The sequence below is a fragment of the Engystomops pustulosus genome, chromosome 3 (assembly GCF_040894005.1).
Source record: "Engystomops pustulosus chromosome 3, aEngPut4.maternal, whole genome shotgun sequence".
NCBI classification, from domain to species: Eukaryota; Metazoa; Chordata; class Amphibia; order Anura; family Leptodactylidae; genus Engystomops; species Engystomops pustulosus.
The window spans coordinates 159,407,551-159,429,805 of record NC_092413.1 but is presented as its reverse complement, the minus strand read 5'-3'; the positions used below and the strand labels follow the sequence as shown (position 1 = coordinate 159,429,805).

General features: G+C 43.1%; 1 protein-coding gene across 3 annotated transcripts in view; it reads right to left on the bottom strand.

Moving 5' to 3' along the window:
- Positions 1-22,255, bottom strand: part of TBL1XR1 (TBL1X/Y related 1) — a 67,544-nt gene that overhangs the window by 27,612 nt on the left and 17,677 nt on the right. Inside the window, exons 1-5 of one of the 3 annotated variants that reach the window (XM_072142772.1) lie at positions 18,420-18,699; positions 16,883-16,922; positions 4,386-4,449; positions 915-1,020; positions 541-686 (exon numbers count right to left, since the gene is read on the bottom strand). In XM_072142772.1, the coding sequence (XP_071998873.1) occupies positions 541-686; positions 915-972 (204 nt within the window). In that variant the 5' untranslated portion in view covers positions 973-1,020; positions 4,386-4,449; positions 16,883-16,922; positions 18,420-18,699. Of the gene's footprint in view, positions 1-540; positions 687-914; positions 1,021-4,385; positions 4,450-16,882; positions 16,923-18,419; positions 18,700-22,255 lie in introns of those variants that run through there. The other 2 variants (XM_072142773.1, XM_072142774.1) reach the window with 2 other exon arrangements.

Here is a 22,255-nt window from a genome sequence, read left to right as displayed (position 1 = left end):
TAGGTTTTTTTAATATAATTTTTTTTTTTTAAACTTTTTTTTACTTTTACTTTAACTATTTTTCAGACTCCCTAGGGTACTTTAACCCTAGGTTGTCTGATCGATCCTACCATATACTGCCATACTGCAATATGGCAGTATATGGGGATTTTACTCCTCATTCATTACAATGTGCTGATAGCACATTGTAATGAATGGATTAAAACGAGACAGCTTCGGGCCTTCGTGAGACCCGATGCTGTCATGGCAACGGATCACCGCTCCCCGTGACGTTGCATGCGGCGCCATCTTTTTGAAGCCTCCGGCAGCATTGCCGCCGGCGAACGCGGTGAAAGCACCGGTATATGCAGCAAAGACTTACCGGCTATGGAGAGGGCTCGGGCCGCGAGCCCTCTCCATGCACCGGGACCCGGCGTGCGTCGGGAAGGGGTTAAGTAAGATCTAGTGTCCACTTTAATTTTTGAGCAGAGTATATAATATCATATGGCTATAAATGTAGAACAACATAGGTGATGGGTAAAGAACATGAAACAAGTTTACCTCATTGATGCTAACTTCTGCTTCCACATACTGAAGTCCTTTTTGAATAATAGATATTAAAGCAGCAGGGGGCACTAGGGCACCATTGATATTGGATTGGCTGATATGGCTTTCTATACCAAATGTGAAAGCGGAATGGGAAAATCCTACAAAAAAAAAAAAAAAAGGGAAGAAGATTATAACAAAACTACAAAAAGATTATATATTAACCCTTGGCTTCTGATACAGACTCCCCACTGTAGCTAAAATTTAACAGTTATGTCATGCTATACACTGCCATTATGTACAAACTAAGAGGGAAGGGGTCTTGTGCAAGGGCCAAATCCAAAGCAAAATCTACCAGATCTGTACTGACAGAGTGAAAACGTACTCACCCGATTCTTGCAAGTATCTGTATACCAGGAAATTGACCTCATCACTGCTTATACTCATCTTTATTCCCACTTAAACCATGAGGTCACAGCAAAATGTAATTATTTCCTAAGAGCAAAACAAAGACAATATATTATTTTCATGTGAAGGTCATTTTTACGGCACATAATTACATGACAGACTAGAACACAAATACTACATCATGTGGTTTTACTCACTACAATTCATAGTTACAGTGAAAAGGGAGGCTGTGATGTCCATACATGTAAAATCGCTGAAGATCCCAGCACTGATCATGTGTGCCACAATGTGAATAAAGCAGCAGTCCATGTCTGGTGCCACCCCTTTGTATAAGGTCTGGGGTACTCCTTGTTCTCTAATGCTCTGCCCACCAATCTATTTGGCACAGCATTGACAGCCATGCTCCTGCTACCGTATACCATCAACATAACGTAACCAATGCGCCTATGTATACAAAGACCGCAGCACTGTGCCGAACCAGAGCACCAGAGAGAGAAGGGCAAGACTTCAATAAAAGGTACTCCTTATAAGAAGGCCTGGTTTCAATGATTGTGCCTGAACCAGAGAGTCATGGAGAGAAATTTAAATGTGCATTTGGGTTCCTAGAGATTAATCTCTTAATGTACAAGTCTACTTTTCAGATAATTTTAGCTTCCATCAAAAGGTGCCGCTGCTGATGAGCAGATATTACTTCTGGATTTAAAAATCTGCCCCTTAATAGACATCCGTATGAGGACACCATACCTCCAATGCTTGTGTGCAAATATTTTCTTTCCCCACTTCCATAACATTGAACATAGTTGCATCAGTGTCCCCTCATGGTAACACAACACAAAAGTAAAATCATAGGAAGAAGACATTTACACAATGTGTTTATTAACCATCTCTGCAACAAACCTGATAGTTCAAACCACATGGGAACCTTTCCTTGGGGGCATACTATGCAGAAAATAACCAATATTTTATGCAATCAAAACCTATAGCACCAAAAAAAAAAAAAAATACTGCAATGTAAGGCAGCAAATAAGGACTAGAAGACTTCATCTCCTTCCTACTGCCCCCTCCAGAGTTGTGTCCTTAGTATCAATATGTACAAGTTCACAAAATTCTATTACATCGACTAAAGCCAAGCAAAATATTTACATGCACTGCAATAGCATACTGATTAGGCAAAAGCAGTAATATTGATAGAATATTAAAAGGGGTATTCCCACAAAGACAAGTTTCTTAAATATACTCGGGATAACAAAATAACACATTCTCCAATTCACTGTTATTAAAAAGATTTAAAAAATTTCACATACAAGTCCAATCTGTCTCCATCAGTCCTGGTGTACATAATTCCAATTGCCCTTAGACATGACCCTGTAAATTCTGACTTTGGGTCGGGGAGGACATCTTGGATTTGTGTGACGGCAATGAAGCAGTTTCTCCCTCTGCACTCTAGCCCTGCCCCCTGCAGTCCAGGATGGAGCTTACACGGACACAGAATCTGACATCCTGCCAGCAGCAGCATGAGGAGAACTACAAGCTACAGACAGATAAATAACTCATCAGGGAAGGAAATCACAGGAGATCTAGCGTGTTGTGGAATAGCAGATATTTAGGAGAGCTGATTGTCATTGTGTGTAATAGGCATCACATCATCTCTGATCTGTGTTATCTTTCGTTCTATGAGTCAGATGCTAGTACAATGTTCAGAAAGTAAATAAAAGTGTATATACACATGTTCCCTGATAATCTAACCACATTATCAGTTCAAAGAACTAGAGTCATCATGAAGTTTCTGCTTAGAGAGTCATCGCCCACACTCTAATTTTACACTGACCATCACTGAGTGATAGGAGCTAAAACAAAAATAAAACATGGGAAAACCTCTTTAACAAGCAATTTAACAGGGATTCCCCACAAATGATTGCTGGGTGTCTGACCACTGGGAAACATGAGGCCCCATGTAGTTTGTATGCTTAGAAAAGTGGTGCACTGCACTACTCCCCTCTGTCAAAGTGTTGGCCCAATAGAGATGCATAGAACAGAAGTCATACATTCACAAATCAATAGCTCTAGTGATGTAGAACTTTGTCTATTATCTTGATTACCTATAAGCAGAAGTTTCTTTGCCATCCTCCTCAGTTTAGCCTGCCTCTGCACTAGTTCTGTCTCCCGGCTGTGCCGATTTCTCTTATTTCATAGAGTTAAAGGGGTATTCTTATTTCTGCATTCACATTATATTTAATTGATTTTACACATTTCATCAATTGGATGTTAATAAAACAAAAATGTCCCTGTGTGATGATAATTTCTAATAAATGTAGCCATGTTGTCCCTTAGAAACCATATAGCTTCCCCAGATATGACCACCCCGCAGTCTGGCAGCGGTGGCCAGACATCCCTGTTGAGCCCTGCCTAACCACCTGGATTCAGGGTTCACACGATGTCTGGGAGACATGTAGTAACTGCCAGACATTTGATTTTACAAAAACTTTTGGTTTCTTTGTGCAATCACTGGTGCGGAGGTGGCCGTATCCAGGGACACAGTCTTGTTTCTAAGGGACCATATGATTACATTTATGAGAAATTATCTTTACACAAGTAATTTTTTTTTTTATTGAAAAATGTGTGCATATATGGCAGATTAATTAAATGTGAATACCCCTTTAAGAATTACGGGCTCAGAGGGGAAGGACTGCCGCTTCCTATTCACACAGGAGGGGTAGATCATGTGACAGTGATGTGTGTAGTGGAACGTGTTCAACTCTGTGGATGCAGATCTCTCCTACACAAAATAGTGAGGTACAAGATCAGTCCATCCATCCATCCGAGTCTGTGATTCTGCAGAGCTTTCTCGGTTTCTCCACATCTCATGCTGTGTCACAGTCTGCATCTCCTCTCCAACCTTCTCTGAGGACACTTTCTGCACAGTGCGGAGAAGCTAATATCCCCAAGTGCTCACATAGCACAGACTACACACTTATGTAACTCTTTCACTGTTAGTTTCTACTACTTATTACATTATCCATGTTCCTTCATGTGATGAAAGCTGCCAGGCCAGTCACCAAATAGGTCCAATATGTGCAATGTTCAGTGAATATACTTTTAGGAATCTCACCAAATTTGATGCCAAATTACTTAATGAGAGGACATAAGGAATCATGGGAACCATTTGACTTAAATTTGACTAAACTTCAGAACAGATACAGAAAGAGGTTAGTCTCCAACCACTTCAATGCTGCAGAGAAAGATTTTTGACAAGTAGCTTCAGAAAATGCCATAACACTGGAAAGCAAAGGCAAGAAACACGATATGGGCATTGTTCTGCCCTTTTTTTTTTAAACTAAAATTTTCATAGGAGTTTCCTCCTTTAAAGTGTTACTTCTGTGTTTTAATGGTTTGTTTTTAAAGATAGGGGATAAGAAACATTTATTGGAACCATCATTTAAAACAAAACTCACCAGAGAAAACCAAAAATCACTCAATCGATGATAACACAGGCTGAAGAAAGTCAATGAGTGCTACCTGGAAATTAAATAAAAATAGTTTTATACAATGTAAATACATTTAAAAATGTAGAATAAAAACTTTTCAATATACACAGGGATAGGCGGCATGCAGAAAAAAACCTGACTTTTGGACATGTGCTAGCCGTTAATTAATCTAGCCCCATTCACTTCTATTAGCTCACACACACAAAATATACATGAGCCAACTGCACAAGCAGAAAAAGAGAGCAGGTCCTAACTCCTGCTTGTCTTAAGCAAGCAAGTTGAGCTCATCGTCAGATGACAAATGGGACCATTGTTTGCACCCCATAACACTGCTTGTCCTGTGTGCAGAAAACCTTCGGACAGGGCCAGGCATTGTACCTCCCATGGGCCACTTCAGGCCTGCTAAGCATCTTGGAGCAACCTGCATAACTACCCCCAAGATTGTGGGGAGAGCGGGGCCTGCAGCACACAAGCCAGATGCAAGAAAGATGTAGGGCTCCTGGCTCGTGCGCTGCTTCAGCTGACTGTAGTGCGTGCCGCGGCAGAGCATGGAGTTATACACTCACTGTTCTGCCAATATGAACAGCATGGCTCCCAGCACCAGTAGTGCAATGACATTACTGCGCCACCGTCACTGGGAGCCGCACTGCAGGACAGGAGAAAAACGGCAGCGAGTACTCCGTTTTGTTCCTAATTCCTGCAGAGGAATATGGAAGCATGGAAATATGGACCAAAAAAAAAAAAAAAAAAGGAGAAAAGAGGTGGCATAAGGAGAGGATGAAAAAAATAAGTATTGGGTAGAAATGAGTTAAATATATTAGCCTGGTAATCCCATCAGGGAATTCACATGCGATTTAATTCAACTGAAACAAATACATTTCTTCAATTGAATGTTATTAAAACATTTTTACCTGTGCATAGATAATTTCCCATAAATGCAGCCATGCTGACCCTGCGGCTTCAAAAAGATGGCGGCGCAAGGGCGCCGTCTTTCCGAGGATCGTCGCTCCCCGTGACGTCATCGGGGAGCAACGATCCGTCGCCATGGTAGCCTCGGGTCTCACGAAGACCCGAGGATACTTCGGGTTAACCCATGCATTACAATGTGCCATCAGCAGTATATGATAGGATCTTACAGACAACCTAGGGTTAAAGTACCCTGGGGGGTCTGAAATATAGTAAAAAATGTAAAAAAATTTTTAAAAAAATATATAATAAAAAAACCCCCTAAAAACTCATATTACCCCCCTTCCCTAGAACTGATATAAATAAAAATAAACAGTAAAAATCATAAACACTTTAGGAATCGCCGCGTCCAAAAATGCCCGATCAAAATATGATAACGGTTTTTCACTGCATTTAGCCCCGTAAAGGAAAATCGCGCCCAAAGCCGCAAATGGCGCTTTTTTGCCATTTAAAAAAAAATTCTATAAAAAGTGATCAAAAGGTCGTACAGTCCTAAAAATGATAAAATTGTAAACGCCATCAAAATCCGCAAAAAACTACACCACTCACATCTCCGTACACTAACGTATAAAAAAGTTTTTTTTAAATGTATGAAAACATAAAACCTATAAAAGTTTGTTATTCCCGTAATTGTACCGACCTAAAGAATAAAGTAGACATGTCATTTGGGGGGCACAGTGAAATCCATAAAATCCAAGCCCACAAGAATACAGCACAAATGCGTTTTTTTTTTTTTTACCAATTTCACTGCATTTGGAATTTTTTTTCCCCCGCTTCCCAGTACACGGCATGGAATATTTAAGAGTACCCGTCAGGCAAAATAACCTCCCTAAACTAAATATATTTTCATAAATTGCCATTAGAGAGCATTGCCTCTATCCCTTCATTGTCCCTCTACATGCCTGTAAACCTAAGCAATGAGGTCCTAAAGCTTTATGCAAATGACCTGTGAGTCATTAGCATATTCGAGCTGTCCAGCTTATTCATGAGTGGGAGGTACAGCCACACCCCCAGTGCTTGACTGACAGCCTGTATAATGATGTGAGGCTGTATAATGATGTGCTTCCTGGTGCTGGTGGCCACACCCCCTGCAGCCTGTGTGTGCATGTGTTTGTGTGTATAGGAGAGATACAAGAGCTCCAGGCAGCCATGTTACAGCAGAACATGTCAGATTCATGTGTAGCTGATGTCTGTGTCTCTCATCTGTATATTAGGAGGATGCAGCATGTCAGCAGATGCAGCACACACACTAGCAATGCTTTACTATACATTACACACAGACATGTGCAGGGGGAGGAGAGGGGAGGGGGAACAGGGGTGACATCACTGCCTCTGACCATGTGACCAGCCTCATTTACATAATAAAGAAATTATGACTTTGCAATGATTAATGTATGAATTGACTAGATAAAGGTTGTGATGGGATCCTTGTGATCTGCTCCAACAGGTAGAAGTGACAGGACTAGTGGCAAAGAACTGATGACAGGTGTCCTTTAAATACCAACATTTTGAAGTGCAATTTGTTACGCAGAAAATAAGCCATCACACAGCTCTGTACATGGAAAAATAAAAAAGTTACAGATTTTTGAAGGTGGGGAGTGAAAAATGAAAACACAAAAACGAAAAAGGGCTGCGGCGTTAAGGGGTTAATATATGAATATGACCAATTTGACATGTTTTGTGCAGCGCTTCATAATCTGTAAGCGCTATATAAATAATAATTATTATTATTACAGTAAAAACTAGACATAACACCATTAAATACACATTGGACAAATCTGATGAAACCTGTGGATTGTGCTATTTTTCTAGAGTGGATGGGGGCTCGAGTGTCTCCAAATGTTAGGCACTTGCTCACTTCCACCCAAAAAAGTATGACCCTACAGAGCCACATGCTTCTATGATGGACTCCAAGTATCTCAGCAGATGCGAGAAGAGGAAACATAGCTGCACTACAATCCAATATATGGTGCATTAAACATGATCAATTTTGTCCGCCTGGATTTAAATAATATGCTGCATGTGGATAGAAATAGAGAATGTATCCAAAGGTCATCTCCAAGAACTGAAGCAGTTGCTATGACAACAAGACAAGCCTCCGGTTAGGTCTTCATTTTCCATACTACTCCGTACCCAATAAAACTGTAACTCATTCTACAAGCTGACAGAGGAGCGTACACCACAAGTGACCCGGAAAGAGGAGTCAAATATTTACTAATCCCCGATTGTCATCAATCACAGGAAGCAGCACAAGACATGTGGCAAGACAAAGGTGGATCTGAGGAAGAACCTGAATCCCCCCTGCCCCCAATATAGCCACACAATACTAAGGCATGTGTTTTTATAGAAAATAAGCACAAGGACCAATGTGACAAGCTTTGTGCAGCACCGCGTAATCTGTAGGCGCCAAATTAAAAAAAAGCAATATGAAAATGAATGAATGAATATGGCCTTTTACAATATACTATGGCCCAAATTTATAAGACCAGCAGTGTATACAAGGCCCTGTACAACCACAGCACAAATGTATTACAAGTTGCACGCTGCTTTATTCTCCAACGCAGCAAAAGAAATCTCACATCAGGCAGAAAGTGTGCGAGTATGTGAGTATGTTCAAAATGTGTTTTCCGACCAGCAATGGCTTGTTCACAGATTATGCTACCGCACTGGGCTTTTCATGCTGATTTCGCACAAAAATCCTACACTAGTATCCACACTGAGTTTTTGCCATTTAAAAAATTTGCAGTGTCAGCCAATCCTTGCATAACACAGAAATATGATGCAAGGACTCCTTGTACAGTAGCAGACTTGCAGCGCCGGTATTATAAGAGCTCTTACAGTACTGAAGTTGCCGTTTAGCCAGAAGACAAGGAAGCCTTGCATCATATTTCTGCATGATGCAAGAACTCCCATCTAAAGTCTGAGAGATCCATTCAGAATGCAGGCCTGTTACCAAGTGGTGAATATGTTCGTGTGCAGCCAACCTTGGTCATACCAACTTCTGTAACACTTATATAGTCACCACACAGGCAGCCATGGCCGTGGATACGTCCATGTTTTATCCATTGAATTGACAACGGGAAAAAATAATATTTGTACAAGGAGTCTAAGATCTGAATAATTTTGATTCCAAAAGCAAAGATGAAATATGGAGCAAGGGGTGGGCAGCATCTTTGGCCCTCAATCCTGCCATACACACTGAAGGGGTCATATGGATGTATGTATGGATCGATTTCAGAAGCGATCGTTTACTGCAGCTTCACAAACTGATTTCTATACGGTTACAGATGAGCAGATAATTAATAACAGTCACGCACAGAATACAACTTGCTGCTTTCCGCTGCCTTCACAGAAAAGGTTCATTTGTTCCTAGAATCTCCTGTTGGTTCAATAACCAGCTGGCATCCTCCCCGCAGCATGCAAATGTGTCACCAAGCTCCAGAGACCCTAAGAGGCTACAGCAGGGGACCAGACAATCATAACACATCCATTATTTGGGCACCACCGAAAAGAAAATGTTGGTTAACCCCTTCCCACTGCTCTCCAAGTTGACTCCTCTTTTTCTTAAAGCCATAAATGGGTATATTGTCCATTTCTAGAGCTCTATGAGGGCTTGTTTTCTGAAAGATCTACAGCTTCCACATAACCATCCAATATTCTATTGTGGTAAGCTCGAATGTGCCCTACTGGATCATTCTTTTAAAGTTTGTCAGACCCAATTTATGTAGATTTGTAAAATACTTATTGCTTAAACACTTGAAATTTCTCTTTATGATCTATAAGTGTTTTTTTTCCCCAACTTTAAAGAATCCATATGTGGTACATTCAGGAAATTGGAAATAATGTGGAAAGACAATCCCCTGTCTATACAAAAGGTTTTGGATGATGGGACCCACTTAATTCCAGACCCAGGTTTCAGTTCCAATCATGGACTAGGACCACAACCCCATTAAAACCCAAGATTGAGATAGACCAGATCCCAGAATTCTTAAGAACCTGCAAAGTTCGGTACACTTATCCCAACTTATAACCAGTTTGGTAGCATCATGCTGTTTGGCAAAAGAATCTGCTTGGGAGGAACTTTTACAAATCTAGGAGTACAAATGTGGGAAGACTTGGGGCGTGTAGTAGACAATGGAGAATACATGTGTAAAGGGACTGGATACTTTGTAAGAAGCTAAAGTCTCGCATTTCCACGTTTCCCTCCACTTCATAATAACCCAGGCTGAATCCTTTCATACACGGCTTTCAAGCTGCTGCTAGGACTAACTCAACACCTAATAAAAGAGGATGTGGATGGTAACGGGTAATAGCCTATACAACACGCTGCTGGCAATGAGCCAGGTTATGTGAAATAAAGTTTTATAAAGTTGTTCCAGTAAAAAATATACTGTATAGCATAGGCTATGGGAACCTGTCACCAAAAAAATGACATTCCTGGTGACAGGTTCACTTTAACTCCATATAGAAGTCAAAGATAGATTCCAATAAAAACTATAAAATTGTCCGAAAAAACAAGCCCACACACAGCTGCAGGAAAATAAAACGATTAGTGCAATCTGAATTGGAAAAGGATGCAAAGATTCTACTGCTCTGTATTATCACAAGGAGCTGGAGGGGCAGGATTTTACAGAAGTTGGCCAGGTAGTGTTATTTAGTCAGGGAAATGTGGAGAATGATCTGTGGTCTGCAACATCCTCCAACATGATCAGTTTGCCACATTGCACCACAGACTGTCCAGGAGTTGAATGTTGTTTGGCAGGAGATCCCTCAGGAGGGCAGCCACTGCCTCATCAGGACCATGTTGTTGGGAAGTCATAGAGCCACATGCAGCCACACGCACAGTCACTTCCTTGTTTGTATACAGAATCTCCTGCTGTATTGGTGCGCAGACAGCAGACGTGATGTCGATGCCAGCCTTCATACACACACCTAAATCAGTAGTAATGGCCAACGCCGCAGGAGAATAGGGGTGCACAGAGATCAGAGTATCATAGTTTATACGGTTGAAAAAAGACACATGTCCAACAAATTCAACCCAGGAAGGGAAGGGATTTAGGAGAAACAATTCTATGTAACATAACCGAGATGCAAGTATAAGATGCTTAATGTTTTAACCCCTTACCGACTTGTGAACCCTAGCCCTCTCCATAGCCGATAAGACTTTGCTGCAAGACTTCGCAGCTGTTTTCCTGCTGATCACCGCTGGCAAAGGTGCCGACTGCTTCAAAAAGATTGCAGCGCGTGGGCGCCGCCATCTTTCTGAGGATCGTCGATCCCCATGACGTCATCGGGGAGCGGCGATCCGTCGCCATTGTAGCTTCGGGTCTCACGAAGACCCGAAGCTACTTCGGGTCTCACGAAGACCCGAAGCTACTTCGGGTTAACCCATTCATTACAATGTGCTATCAGCACATTGTAATGTACGAGTAGTAAAATGCTCATATACTGCCATACTGTAGTATAGCAGTATATGATAGGATCGTAGACACCCTAGGGTTAAAGTACCCTAGGGAGTCTGAAAAATAGTAAAAATAAAAAATAATAAAAAAAAAATAAAAATAAAATAAAAATTCAAATCACCCCCCTTTCCCTAGATCTGATATAAATATAAATAAACAGTAAAAATCCTAAACACATCGCCGCGTCCGAAAATGCCCGATCTATCAAAATATGATAACGGTTTTTCACTGCGTTTAACCCCGTAACGGAGAATCGCGCCCAAAGACAAAAATGGCACTTTTTTGCCATTTAAAAGAAAAGAAAAAAAATTCTATAAAAAGTGATCAAAAGGTCGTACAGTCCGAAAAATGATAAAATTGTAAACACCATGGCATTTTCTGCGTATCAAATTACACTTCAAAATGTTGGTATTTAATATTCCATGCCGTGTACTGGGAAGCGGGGGAAAAAAAATTACAAATGCAGTGAAATTGGTAAAAAAAAAAAACGCATTTGTGCAGTATTCTTGTGGGCTTGGATTTTACGGATTTCACTGTGCGCCTCAAATGACATGGCTACTTTATTCTTTGGGTCGGTATGATCACGGGGATACTAAATTTGTATAGGTTTTATAATGTTTTCAAACATTTATAAAAATTAAAACCTCCTGTACAAAAATTTTGGGGGGGGGGGGGGGGGGATTTTGCCATCTTATGGTGCCAATACATTTTTTATACTTTGGTGTATGGAGCTGTGGGTGGTGTCATTTTTGCGACATTTGATGATTTAAATGCTACCATTTTTCGGACTGTACAACCTTTTGATCACTTTTTATTGAATTTTTTAAATATTTTTAGAATGGCAAAAAAAAGTGCCATTTTCAACTTTGGGCGCCATTTTCCATTACGGGGTTAAACGCAGTAAAAAAAAAAAGATTATATTTTGATAGATTTTCGGACAAGGCGATACCCAATGTGTTCATGATTTTTACTGCTTATTTATATCAGTTCTAGGGAATTTTTTTATTAGATTTTTTTTTTTTTTTTATTTTTATTTTTACTTTAACTATTTTTCAGACCCCCTAGAATACTTTAACCCTAGATTGTCTGATTGATCTTACAGTACGGCAGTATATGGGGATTTTTCTCCTAATTAATTTCAATGTGCAAATCGCACATTGTAATGAAATGGTTAAAACGAGATAGCCTTGGGTCTTGGAAGTGAGTGACGATCATTACCAAGATAGCGGTCCCCATGCACCATCTTCTGGAAGCCATCGGCAGCTTTGCAGAAACAGAGCCTCTATCCACTAAGCTATGGGCTTGTTGGTTGTCATTGGCTTAATGCACTGGTATATAGAGAGATGCATCTTCTCGGCGATTAATTTTTATGGAGTAGATTATTGTTATTATTATGGATATTAGCATTATTCTGGAGATTATAATATTTTAAGCATATAATATAGTTAAATGAATAAAAATGTATAAGAAAAAGCAAGTGCCCATTCAGACAGGAGTGTCCGCTGCTCATCTGCAAAAAAATGCAGACGTGATGTCTGATCAGTCCAAATTGTACCCGTACACCATCCGTTTGAGGGGTTACTAACCTACTTGTACTGCCCAGTTGGTTGCCAACATTTGAAGAAATAACACTCTGCTTACGTATTTCATGCATGCAGGGCCGGCTCCAGGTTTCACTGGGCCCCTGGGCGACAGTGCCTCCCTGGGCCCCGTAGCTCATGTGGTGGCATTAAAAACGCAGACCTTAAGAAACCAATATTAATATACAGCCCCCCAGGCTCCATCAATTAATATACACCCCCAGCCAGGCTCCATCAAATAATATACACCCCAGCCCCCTGGGCTCCATTAATTAAAATACCCCCCCAGGCTCTATTCATTAATATACCCCCCCAGGCTCTATTAATTAATATACCCCCCCCAAACTCTATTAATTAATATACTTCCCCCAGGATCCATTAATTAATAAACCCCCAGGCTCTATTAATTAATATACCCCCCCAGGCTCCATTAATTAACATACCCCCCAGGCTCTATTAATTAATATACCCCCCCCCCCCAGGCTCCATTAATTAATATAACCCCCAGGCTCTATTAATTAATACACCCCCCCCCCAGGCTCCATTAATTAACATACCCCCCAGGCTCTATTAATTAATATACCCCCCCCAGGCTCCATTAATTAATTAAATACACATTAAAAAAATAATAAACGCTAACTTACCTCAAGGGCTGCTCGCATCTTCTTCATCTGCTACATCTTCCCGAGTGAGAGCTGCGTCTACTGTGCAGCAGCAGGGACACTGGCGGCATGAAGTCATCACGTCGGCCAGCGTCCTGCACAGTAATAGACGCAGCAGAAATACATCGGCCGCGCCGATGCAATTATGGTCTGTGAATGCCCGCTTGCGGTGCCGCCCCCCTATCAGCCGCGCCGGCACTGTGAGTGCGGCGCTTCCCTCAATTACATCGGCAAAGTATGCCGATGTAATTGAGTTTTCTTATGTTGCCAGTGTGTGCCGTGGGCCCCTCTGGGACCTCTGGGGCCCCGGCACTTGCCCGGGTAAGCCGGGTGCTGGCGCCGGCCATGCATGCATGTGCCGTCCATTTTTTTTTTTGCAGATCTGTTGGACATGTTAACAGACCCATAGGAAACAGTGGGACTGTTTGCCATCCACAATAAAAGGAGACCATACGGACATCAAAAACACCCGTCTACATGAGCTCTAAATTATACTATTTAGTATAGTATTTTATATTAACATTACCAGGATAAGCTTTAGTGCTTTATGACAGTGTAGTAAATGTGTTGTAAAGATCTCCTGGCAAATCACTGGTGACCATTACTGATCGCATGGGTTTCAATGGAAATGCAAATGTAATCAGGCTGAGCCCAGCCCCAGACATTTGCATTGCAAACGCCCCATGTGACCTCAACCTAAACATTTAGATTTAAAAAAAAAACAAAAAACAAAAAAAACATCCTGAAAATATCGTATCGGTATCGAGTACTGAGACACTTTTCTGGGTATCGTATTGCACTCAAAATTCGGGTATCAGTGCAACGCTATTTCTAAACGCACTGCAATGCAACCTAAAGGGGTTATCACACAGTGCATTCTTAGACCGTTCTTAAATGGACTGAAAACGCACGGTTTTTGTATGTTTACCGTGGCTTTGGATGGTTTGAATCCATTTCACAGCTGCTTACATTTCCAGAAACGGAAAAAAACAGCCCAACGCATGGTAAGCATACAAAAAAAACATGTGTTTTCAGTCCGTTTAAAAACGGCCCAGGAACGCGCTGTGTGGCATCACCCTAACCTGGTTAGGTGGACCTAGAGCCGTAACACATCACAGTTGACTCTTTGTAATCAATCTACAATCTATTGTCGACGCAGCTGTAATATAGATCAGTTTTGTACATAGATGTAATAGCGTTGCTGTAGAGCTCCTTCAGATTTCTCCTCAAGATATAATCTCTGGACGAAACCAATTTCTACCCTCCAGCTCTTAGAACAAGTATAAAAATGTGTTTGTCAGGTGTGTATTAAAGGGAAGCTACCACCAAGGATCTACCTATACATCCCTTTTAAAGAGGACCTGTCACCCGGGAAAAACACCCCCAACAAATTAGCTCCCCCTCACTTAGTTTAAAACGATCCGACCCCTTATCAAATAATTAGTTAGTCTCCTAACAGTCGGCCGCATTCATGAGGGGGCCGGCCGACACCCCCCCCCCCCTTCACGCCCTTGTCAGTCAGGGGCCTGTAAGACTCGCCGGCAGCACAATCGCTGCTGGCTCTATGCGATGCAGTGCTGTGCTGACAGCGGCCACAGAGGGGCTTATTCACAGCGCTAGTTGAATAAGCCCCTCTGCAGCCGCTGTCAGCACAGCACTGCATCGCATAGAGCCGGCAGCGATAGCGCAATACATGCACTGCTACCGGCGAGTCTTACAGGCCCCTGACTGACAGGGGCGTGGAGGGGGGGGGTGCCGGCCAGCCCCCTCATGAATACGGCCGACTGTTAGGAGACTTGTACGACGATCCGACCTCTTATTTGATAAGAGGTCGGATTGTTTTAAACTAAGTATAAAAACACAAATCTTCATAAAAATTCTATAAATATAAAGGGGCTGGGGATAGGATGAGGGGGAGCCAATTTGTTGGGGGTTTTTTTCCCAGGTGACAGGTCCTCTTTAAAGGGCTAATCCTCACGTCCTGCAATATTTTACAAAAAAATTTTAGTGAAAATTTTTTTTCACTAATATGTAAATTTTGTAAAGAGGCTACTGGGGCGTGGAGTAGCCGCACTGTGTAGCCTCAGCTCTGGTTACTCCACGCCCCAGTAGCCACTTTACAAAATTTACATATTAGCGAAATAAAAGTCAGTAAATTATTGCGGTGACGTGAGGATTAGCCCTTAAAAGGGCAAACCTCACGTCCTATAGATGCACCTTCATAAGTAGATCTGTGGTGGCAGGTTCCCTTTAAGGTGGACTGATCGCCTCTAGTTCTGTCTGATAATAACTTACATTCTCATCTGGACATTTACATTTAATTCAATTCATCTGACATTTATTTATTCAATTGAATGTTTTTGTTTTTTAAAGTCCCTGTGTGAAAGTTATTTCCCATAAACGTAGCCATCCTAAGATACAACAACCTCCAGCACCTTGGCACAGGTTGCTGCACATGCACTATGGAGGGGTCAGACCTTGGATTTAACTACAGGACGGCCGTGGGACAAGCAGTAACTCCAAGTAATTTCTTATGTATAACTGTTTGAGCAATAACTCCAGCAGCTGTGGTCAAATCCAAAGACAACATGGTTACTGTTATAGGAAATCTCAAGATGAGATTATGCTGTTGCCAGTCAGTGCCATGTCACGTTTGTTTACAGAGACAGTCACTCCCAATCCAACCATTGCCTAGCTCCTGATACAGCACCAAATCTAATGCCGTTTCAGGTGAGCAGAAGTAGTTGGACGGCAGTGCCTGCCGCTGTTAATAAACAATAGGCACGACAATGACTGGCGTAAGATAGGGAGCAATGGAGGAGGTAAGCATACATTTTTTTTCCCAGCACCACTCAGGCATGCTATATATTCTTTTGCAAAGCTCAGATAACCCATTTACATGTAGCAATGATCAAATCAGAACAAATAATTAAACATACTAAAAGGGATTTAGTTTTGGGACCATGAATACTGTACTGAGGGAACCAAGGGGTACACTTTTCTGGCCTTGCACACAAGTTTTCAAAGGACATACAAGCCCTGAAATTGGTGCAATTCCCGACATTTACCGGCAATTGTACATCTCCCCAGTTACATCATCTCCACACCAAATAGGCATGGAGGGTGTGAAGGGGTTGCAGCAAAGTGGGCAGTGGGTCTGTGTCATCGTCCGTGCAGGCTGAGGCGCAATTCTACGCCATGCCAGAGCTAGCACAGAAATGTTCGACCATCACGGCATATCATAGCTGCTAATGCCTCCTGACCAATTTGGCGCCTGCCGGCAGCACCTTTGTACGTCTCTCATCCGAGTTGTGTAGTATCATGAAGTGCACTGCTCCCTGCTGCACTGGCAAAATACACATGCCTCTAGCTTCGCTGGTAAGAAGCACGTGGCCGTGGCCAGTCCATGAATCACAGATGGTGCACTGGTGGGATTTTAAGGACTGACCACAGGGCAGATTGATATCATAGAAGGTGTCCATTCTTCCCCATTGTAATCATGGTATCACTTTGGTGCATTTGTCTGGTAGGGAAGAAGTGACTGCTTGCATCAAATATCACTTTATGGTTCTGTATCCCATCCTCTGCATGGTCGTGAAGCCCTGAAATCTAGCCTGCACATGGCCTGCAATCCATTTTTTGATATTTATAGAAATTAATCATGTCAAAGACTAAATAAATATTGAATACATCTAATTCTAATTGAGAATCTGCAGAAATTTCATCTGAACCATAATGTAAAATTATACACTATAGATTAAAAATAAACTATATATTCTGAAAATCATTATTACCTTGGACAATGGTCATAGGTGCCACAGTAAGTCACGGTACCTGTCAAAGTATAACGGGACATTAATTTAGCTCCATTTTGGAGTGAAATCCATTGCCTCATACATACACAAGTCAAATAGGCAATTAAAGAGGATTTGAGAAACAACAATTTGCAATATTCAATTATTCAATATTGCAATTCAATTTCAATCATCAAAAAACCTGAAACTCTCAACCACATATAAATCAATGAAAAGAAGTGAAGATGACAAAATCCATAAAGGTGAAAAAAAAAACATATCTGTGCGTTTATAAGCAATAAGCAGCTTCTCTCAGGACCCACACCAAGCTCCGAATGTGTTGTGTGATCAGATGCCAGTAAATAGAAGGATCAGTGTAGAAGTCAACTTCTACAAATCTTTTAAGGCTTCACGTACACGAAAGTGTCCAAAACGCCTTTTAGAGCTATACTGTCATTTTGAATCAAAGTCAGGAAATCTAAATCAGGTAATCTGTAAAATAACGGTTCAGACTAGGGCACACTCGCCATAAAAATATATATATATATATTGAAAAAACAGCAGCAAATAATTCTGTCTGTATGAAGTTATCAAAGGGCAACTAGCTTTAACTCATAACCCTTTAGGTCACAAGCACACAGAAGGCTACCAAGAAAGGTAGATTTGCATGGCAGGTATATGTCGGCATGGTTAAAGGGCTTTCAATTATTTTAGTGTATATCCTGCTATTAGTTGACAGGCCAGTATTCTACGTGTATTCCCATAAAATTATGGATCACTTTTACTTATAAGTATATGGTGCAGATCCTTTGATATTTTCCATAGAAATTTGTATGAGACAAGTGGGTGTTACCAGCTAGCGGTAATACCTCTATGTCCATGCCTATTGGGCAGTAGGAGACAGTATAGGGACACACCCCCATCCAGTACCACCCATGTGTCTAGCTATCAGAATAAAGGATTTATACACAGTGTTACAGTGTTAAGATATGATTAAGGAATGTTACTTCATAGTGAAATGACTTTAGACAAAATTATAGTTCTGCAGCTTTAGTCCGGTACTCCGACGAAATAATAATACTGCTACTAAAGGAAGCCCTTAAAAAAAAATATTGAAATCAAGAGAGTGGTCAGAGACTTCCGTTATTATGGCAGAAGAGGATAGAGGTCCATACGCAGGTGTGGATCTCATCAGGACACAAAGACTGGTACCACTTACAAGCTGTTCTGGAGGACTGATGGGGGCTCCCACTACCAGTCTAAGATTTGGATTCAGATTTTATAGATTTTTTTTTTTTATAGAAACTGAACACAACAGCCACATGACACTCCCACCATGGAGCAATGAGGGGTGAGCCTGGGGACAGCAATGCTCCTCATGTGTACATACAGGGCAGCCTACCCCTGCAGGCCGCATCATGGCCACATGTAAACAATCTCTAGTACTCAGTCACACTGACTGCCGCCCCGGTATGCAGCATCACACCGGCAGCCGCGTACCCTCGCCCCCTCCCCCCAGCAGGGCCCCGGCACATACTTGGCGCGGCGATGGAGGAACCACGTGTGCAGCAGCCGCACTCCGCTTCTTCGGTCACATGCCCCTATATAAGGCCCCCACTAGAGCAGCTCGCGCTGACCCGGTCATACGGGCACACGCAGGGTAGAGGAAACGGACGAGGGGGGAGGGGTACTACAGCCTCCGCTAAAGAGTTCAACAACAACCGCCCGTAGGACGCGTCGCACTTCCGGGTTAGGTGGTGTCGCTCAGAGAAGTGACGTGCGCGGCCGCTTCCGGTTCTAAGAGGAGTTAAAAAAAAATTACGACAACCTCAGTATAGAGGATACCGGAAACGAGGTGATGACGCAAGGACGTAGAGTGATGAGGGGGCGGAGCGGTACGTTAAGGCACCCGGCGCCCTGCAATGTGTACAATAGTCCTTCCCATGTGACCCCAGGAAACAATAGCCCCGCAGTGCACAGCACCAGTATCCGCCAGTACAGGGAAACCAGCTATACACCAAGCCAACCCGCCAAAACAGAGAGACAGTGCAGCCATAGTGTGTGAGGAGGAAGACGGCTACAGCAGCGTCTATAGGCAGAGCACATGGTACATCCCAGTAACTAGTACTCCCAGGCAGAGCACATGGTACATCCCAGTAACTAGTACTCCCAGGCAGAGCACATGGTACATCCCAGTAACTAGTACTCCCAGGAAGAGCACATGGTACATCCCAGTAACTAGTACTCCCAGGCAGAGCACATGGTACATCCCAGTAACTAGTACTCCCAGCCAGAGCACATGGCACATCCCAGTAACTAGTACTCCCAGGCAGAGCACATGGCACATCCCAGTAACTAGTACTCCCAGGCAGAGCACATGGCACATCCCAGTAACTAGTACTCCCAGGCAGAGCACATGGTACATCCCAGTAACTAGTACTCCCAGGCAGAGCACATGGTACATCCCAGTAACTAGTACTCCCAGGCAGAGCACATGGTACATCCCAGTAACTAGTACTCCCAGGCAGAGCACATGGTACATCCCAGTAACTAGTACTCCCAGGCAGAGCACATGGTACATCCCAGTAACTAGTCCTCCCAGGCAGAGCACATGGTACATCCCAGTAACTAGTCCTCCCAGGCAGAGGATATGGTACATCCCAGTAACTAGTCCTCCCAGGCAGAGCACATGGTACATCCTAGAAACTAGTCCTCCCAGGCAGAGCACATGGTACATCCTAGAAGCAAGTACCCCCGGGCAGAGCACATGGTACATCCTAGAAGCAAGTACCCCCGGGCAGAGCACATGGTACACCCTAGAAGCAAGTACCCCCAGGTAGAGCACATGGTACATCCTAGAAGCAAGTACCCCCAGGTAGAGCACATGGTACATCCTAGAAGCAAGTACCCCCAGGTAGAACACATGGTACATCCTAGAAGCAAGTACCCCCAGGTAGAGCACATGGTACATCCTAGAAGCAAGTACCCCCAGGTAGAGCACATGGTACATCCTAGAAGCAAGTACCCCCAGGTAGAGCACATGGTACACCCTAGAAGCAAGTACCCCCAGGTAGAGCACATGGCACATCCCAGTAACTAGTACTCCCAGGCAGAGCACATGGTACATCCCAGTAACTAGTACTCCCAGGCAGAGCACATGGTACATCCCAGTAACTAGTACTCCCAGGCAGAGCACATGGTACATCCCAGTAACTAGTACTCCCAGGCAGAGCACATGGTACATCCCAGTAACTAGTACTCCCAGGCAGAGCACATGGTACATCCCAGTAACTAGTCCTCCCAGGCAGAGGATATGGTACATCCCAGTAACTAGTCCTCCCAGGCAGAGCACATGGTACATCCCAGTAACTAGTCCTCCCAGGCAGAGGATATGGTACATCCCAGTAACTAGTCCTCCCAGGCAGAGCACATGGTACATCCTAGAAACTAGTCCTCCCAGGCAGAGCACATGGTACATCCTAGAAGCAAGTACCCCCGGGCAGAGCACATGGTACATCCTAGAAGCAAGTACCCCCGGGCAGAGCACATGGTACACCCTAGAAGCAAGTACCCCCAGGTAGAGCACATGGTACATCCTAGAAGCAAGTACCCCCAGGTAGAGCACATGGTACATCCTAGAAGCAAGTACCCCCAGGTAGAGCACATGGTACATCCTAGAAGCAAGTACCCCCAGGTAGAGCACATGGTACATCCTAGAAGCAAGTACCCCCAGGTAGAGCACATGGTACATCCTAGAAGCAAGTACCCCCAGGTAGAGCACATGGTACATCCTAGAAGCAAGTACCCCCAGGTAGAGCACATGGTACATCCTAGAAGCAAGTACCCCCAGGTAGAGCACATGGTACATCCTAGAAGCAAGTACCCCCAGGTAGAGCACATGGTACATCCTAGAAGCAAGTACCCCCATCTAGAGCACATGGTACATCCTGGTAACAAATACAGACAGTGCACATTATATATCCTATTAACAAATACTCCCAAACAGTAAGCATACTATATCCAAGTAGCAAATACTCCCAGACAGCGCACTTCATACAATTACACACCTAATTACAAATATTTCCAGACCAAACACATAGTATATCCTAGACAGAGCACACAATATATCCTAGCAACAAATACTCCCAGACAGTAATGCCTCCTAGTAACCAGTAGTCCCAGACAAAGCACATAACATACACTATAGTAGCAAATACTCCTAGACAGTGCACATTATACATCCTAGTAACACATATTTCCAGACAACACATAATACATCTTAGTAGCAAATACTCCCAGACAGAACACATACATCCAACAAATATTACCAACATAGTACACACAACACCCCCTAGTAACAGTACACACTACCTCCTGCTGACAAATACTCCCAGGCAACACACATCATACCACCTAGTAACAAATAATCCCTAGTATAAAGTACCCCCCCCCCCCCCCCCAAAAAAAAGTATAAACTGACAGTTGACAGTTATTTGCATTTTTTCTCAGATGATGCTGGTAAACCCGCTGTTTCACCTTTCTCATATCTGCAAAACATCAGGGGTTTTTTTTTTTGGATATGCAACAAAGAAAAACAGATGCAGATACAATAAACAAAAATGGCCTAACATAATGGGGTCATTCATCTTTAGTCTAGAAATGTGTGGCTTTTGGGGAGATATTGGGCTTGTTGAGCAGTTTTTGAATCTGGCCCTTTTTGTTGTTTTATTTTTAACCATTGTTTCCATAACGTCCCCCATGACGGCCCACTTGGAGGATGACCCTTGACCTCTGTAGGGACAGGAAGCAGAGAGGTTAAAAGGCTCCCCCCCTCATCCTCCCGCCAGTGTCTTCCTGTCCCTACAGGGGTCAGGTCAAGAGAGGGTCTCTCTCCTCCTAGTGGGGGGGGGGGGAGACGTTTAAAAAAAAAAAAAAAAAAAAAAATAGATAGATATTATATATATATATATATATATATATATATATATATATATATATAATATCTCACCACGAGTTACCTGGGGTTACGCCGACTCTGGTCCAAGTTCCCCTCGGGACGGTCCTCGGTTGGCCCGGCGGTGCGGGCTCTCCCTGGACAGGAACATCGTTCCGGTGTCGTCCTCTCCGGCGGCCTGGTTCGCCAGGCCCCCGCGCGGATGCGGGAACTACGTTTCCCAGAAATCCCCCTGGCCAGTGACGACTTCCGGTTCGCGACCGGAAGTGACCGCAGAGACCAGCGCGGATCACGGAGGTGGCCACCAGCAGGGGGATGGGCTCCCCATGAAGGTATTTAAATCCTCTAAAGCGGGTAGTCAGTTGATCTGAGGTCTGACATCTATTCTTGGTGTTGGCCGTCCCAGACATAAAATGGCT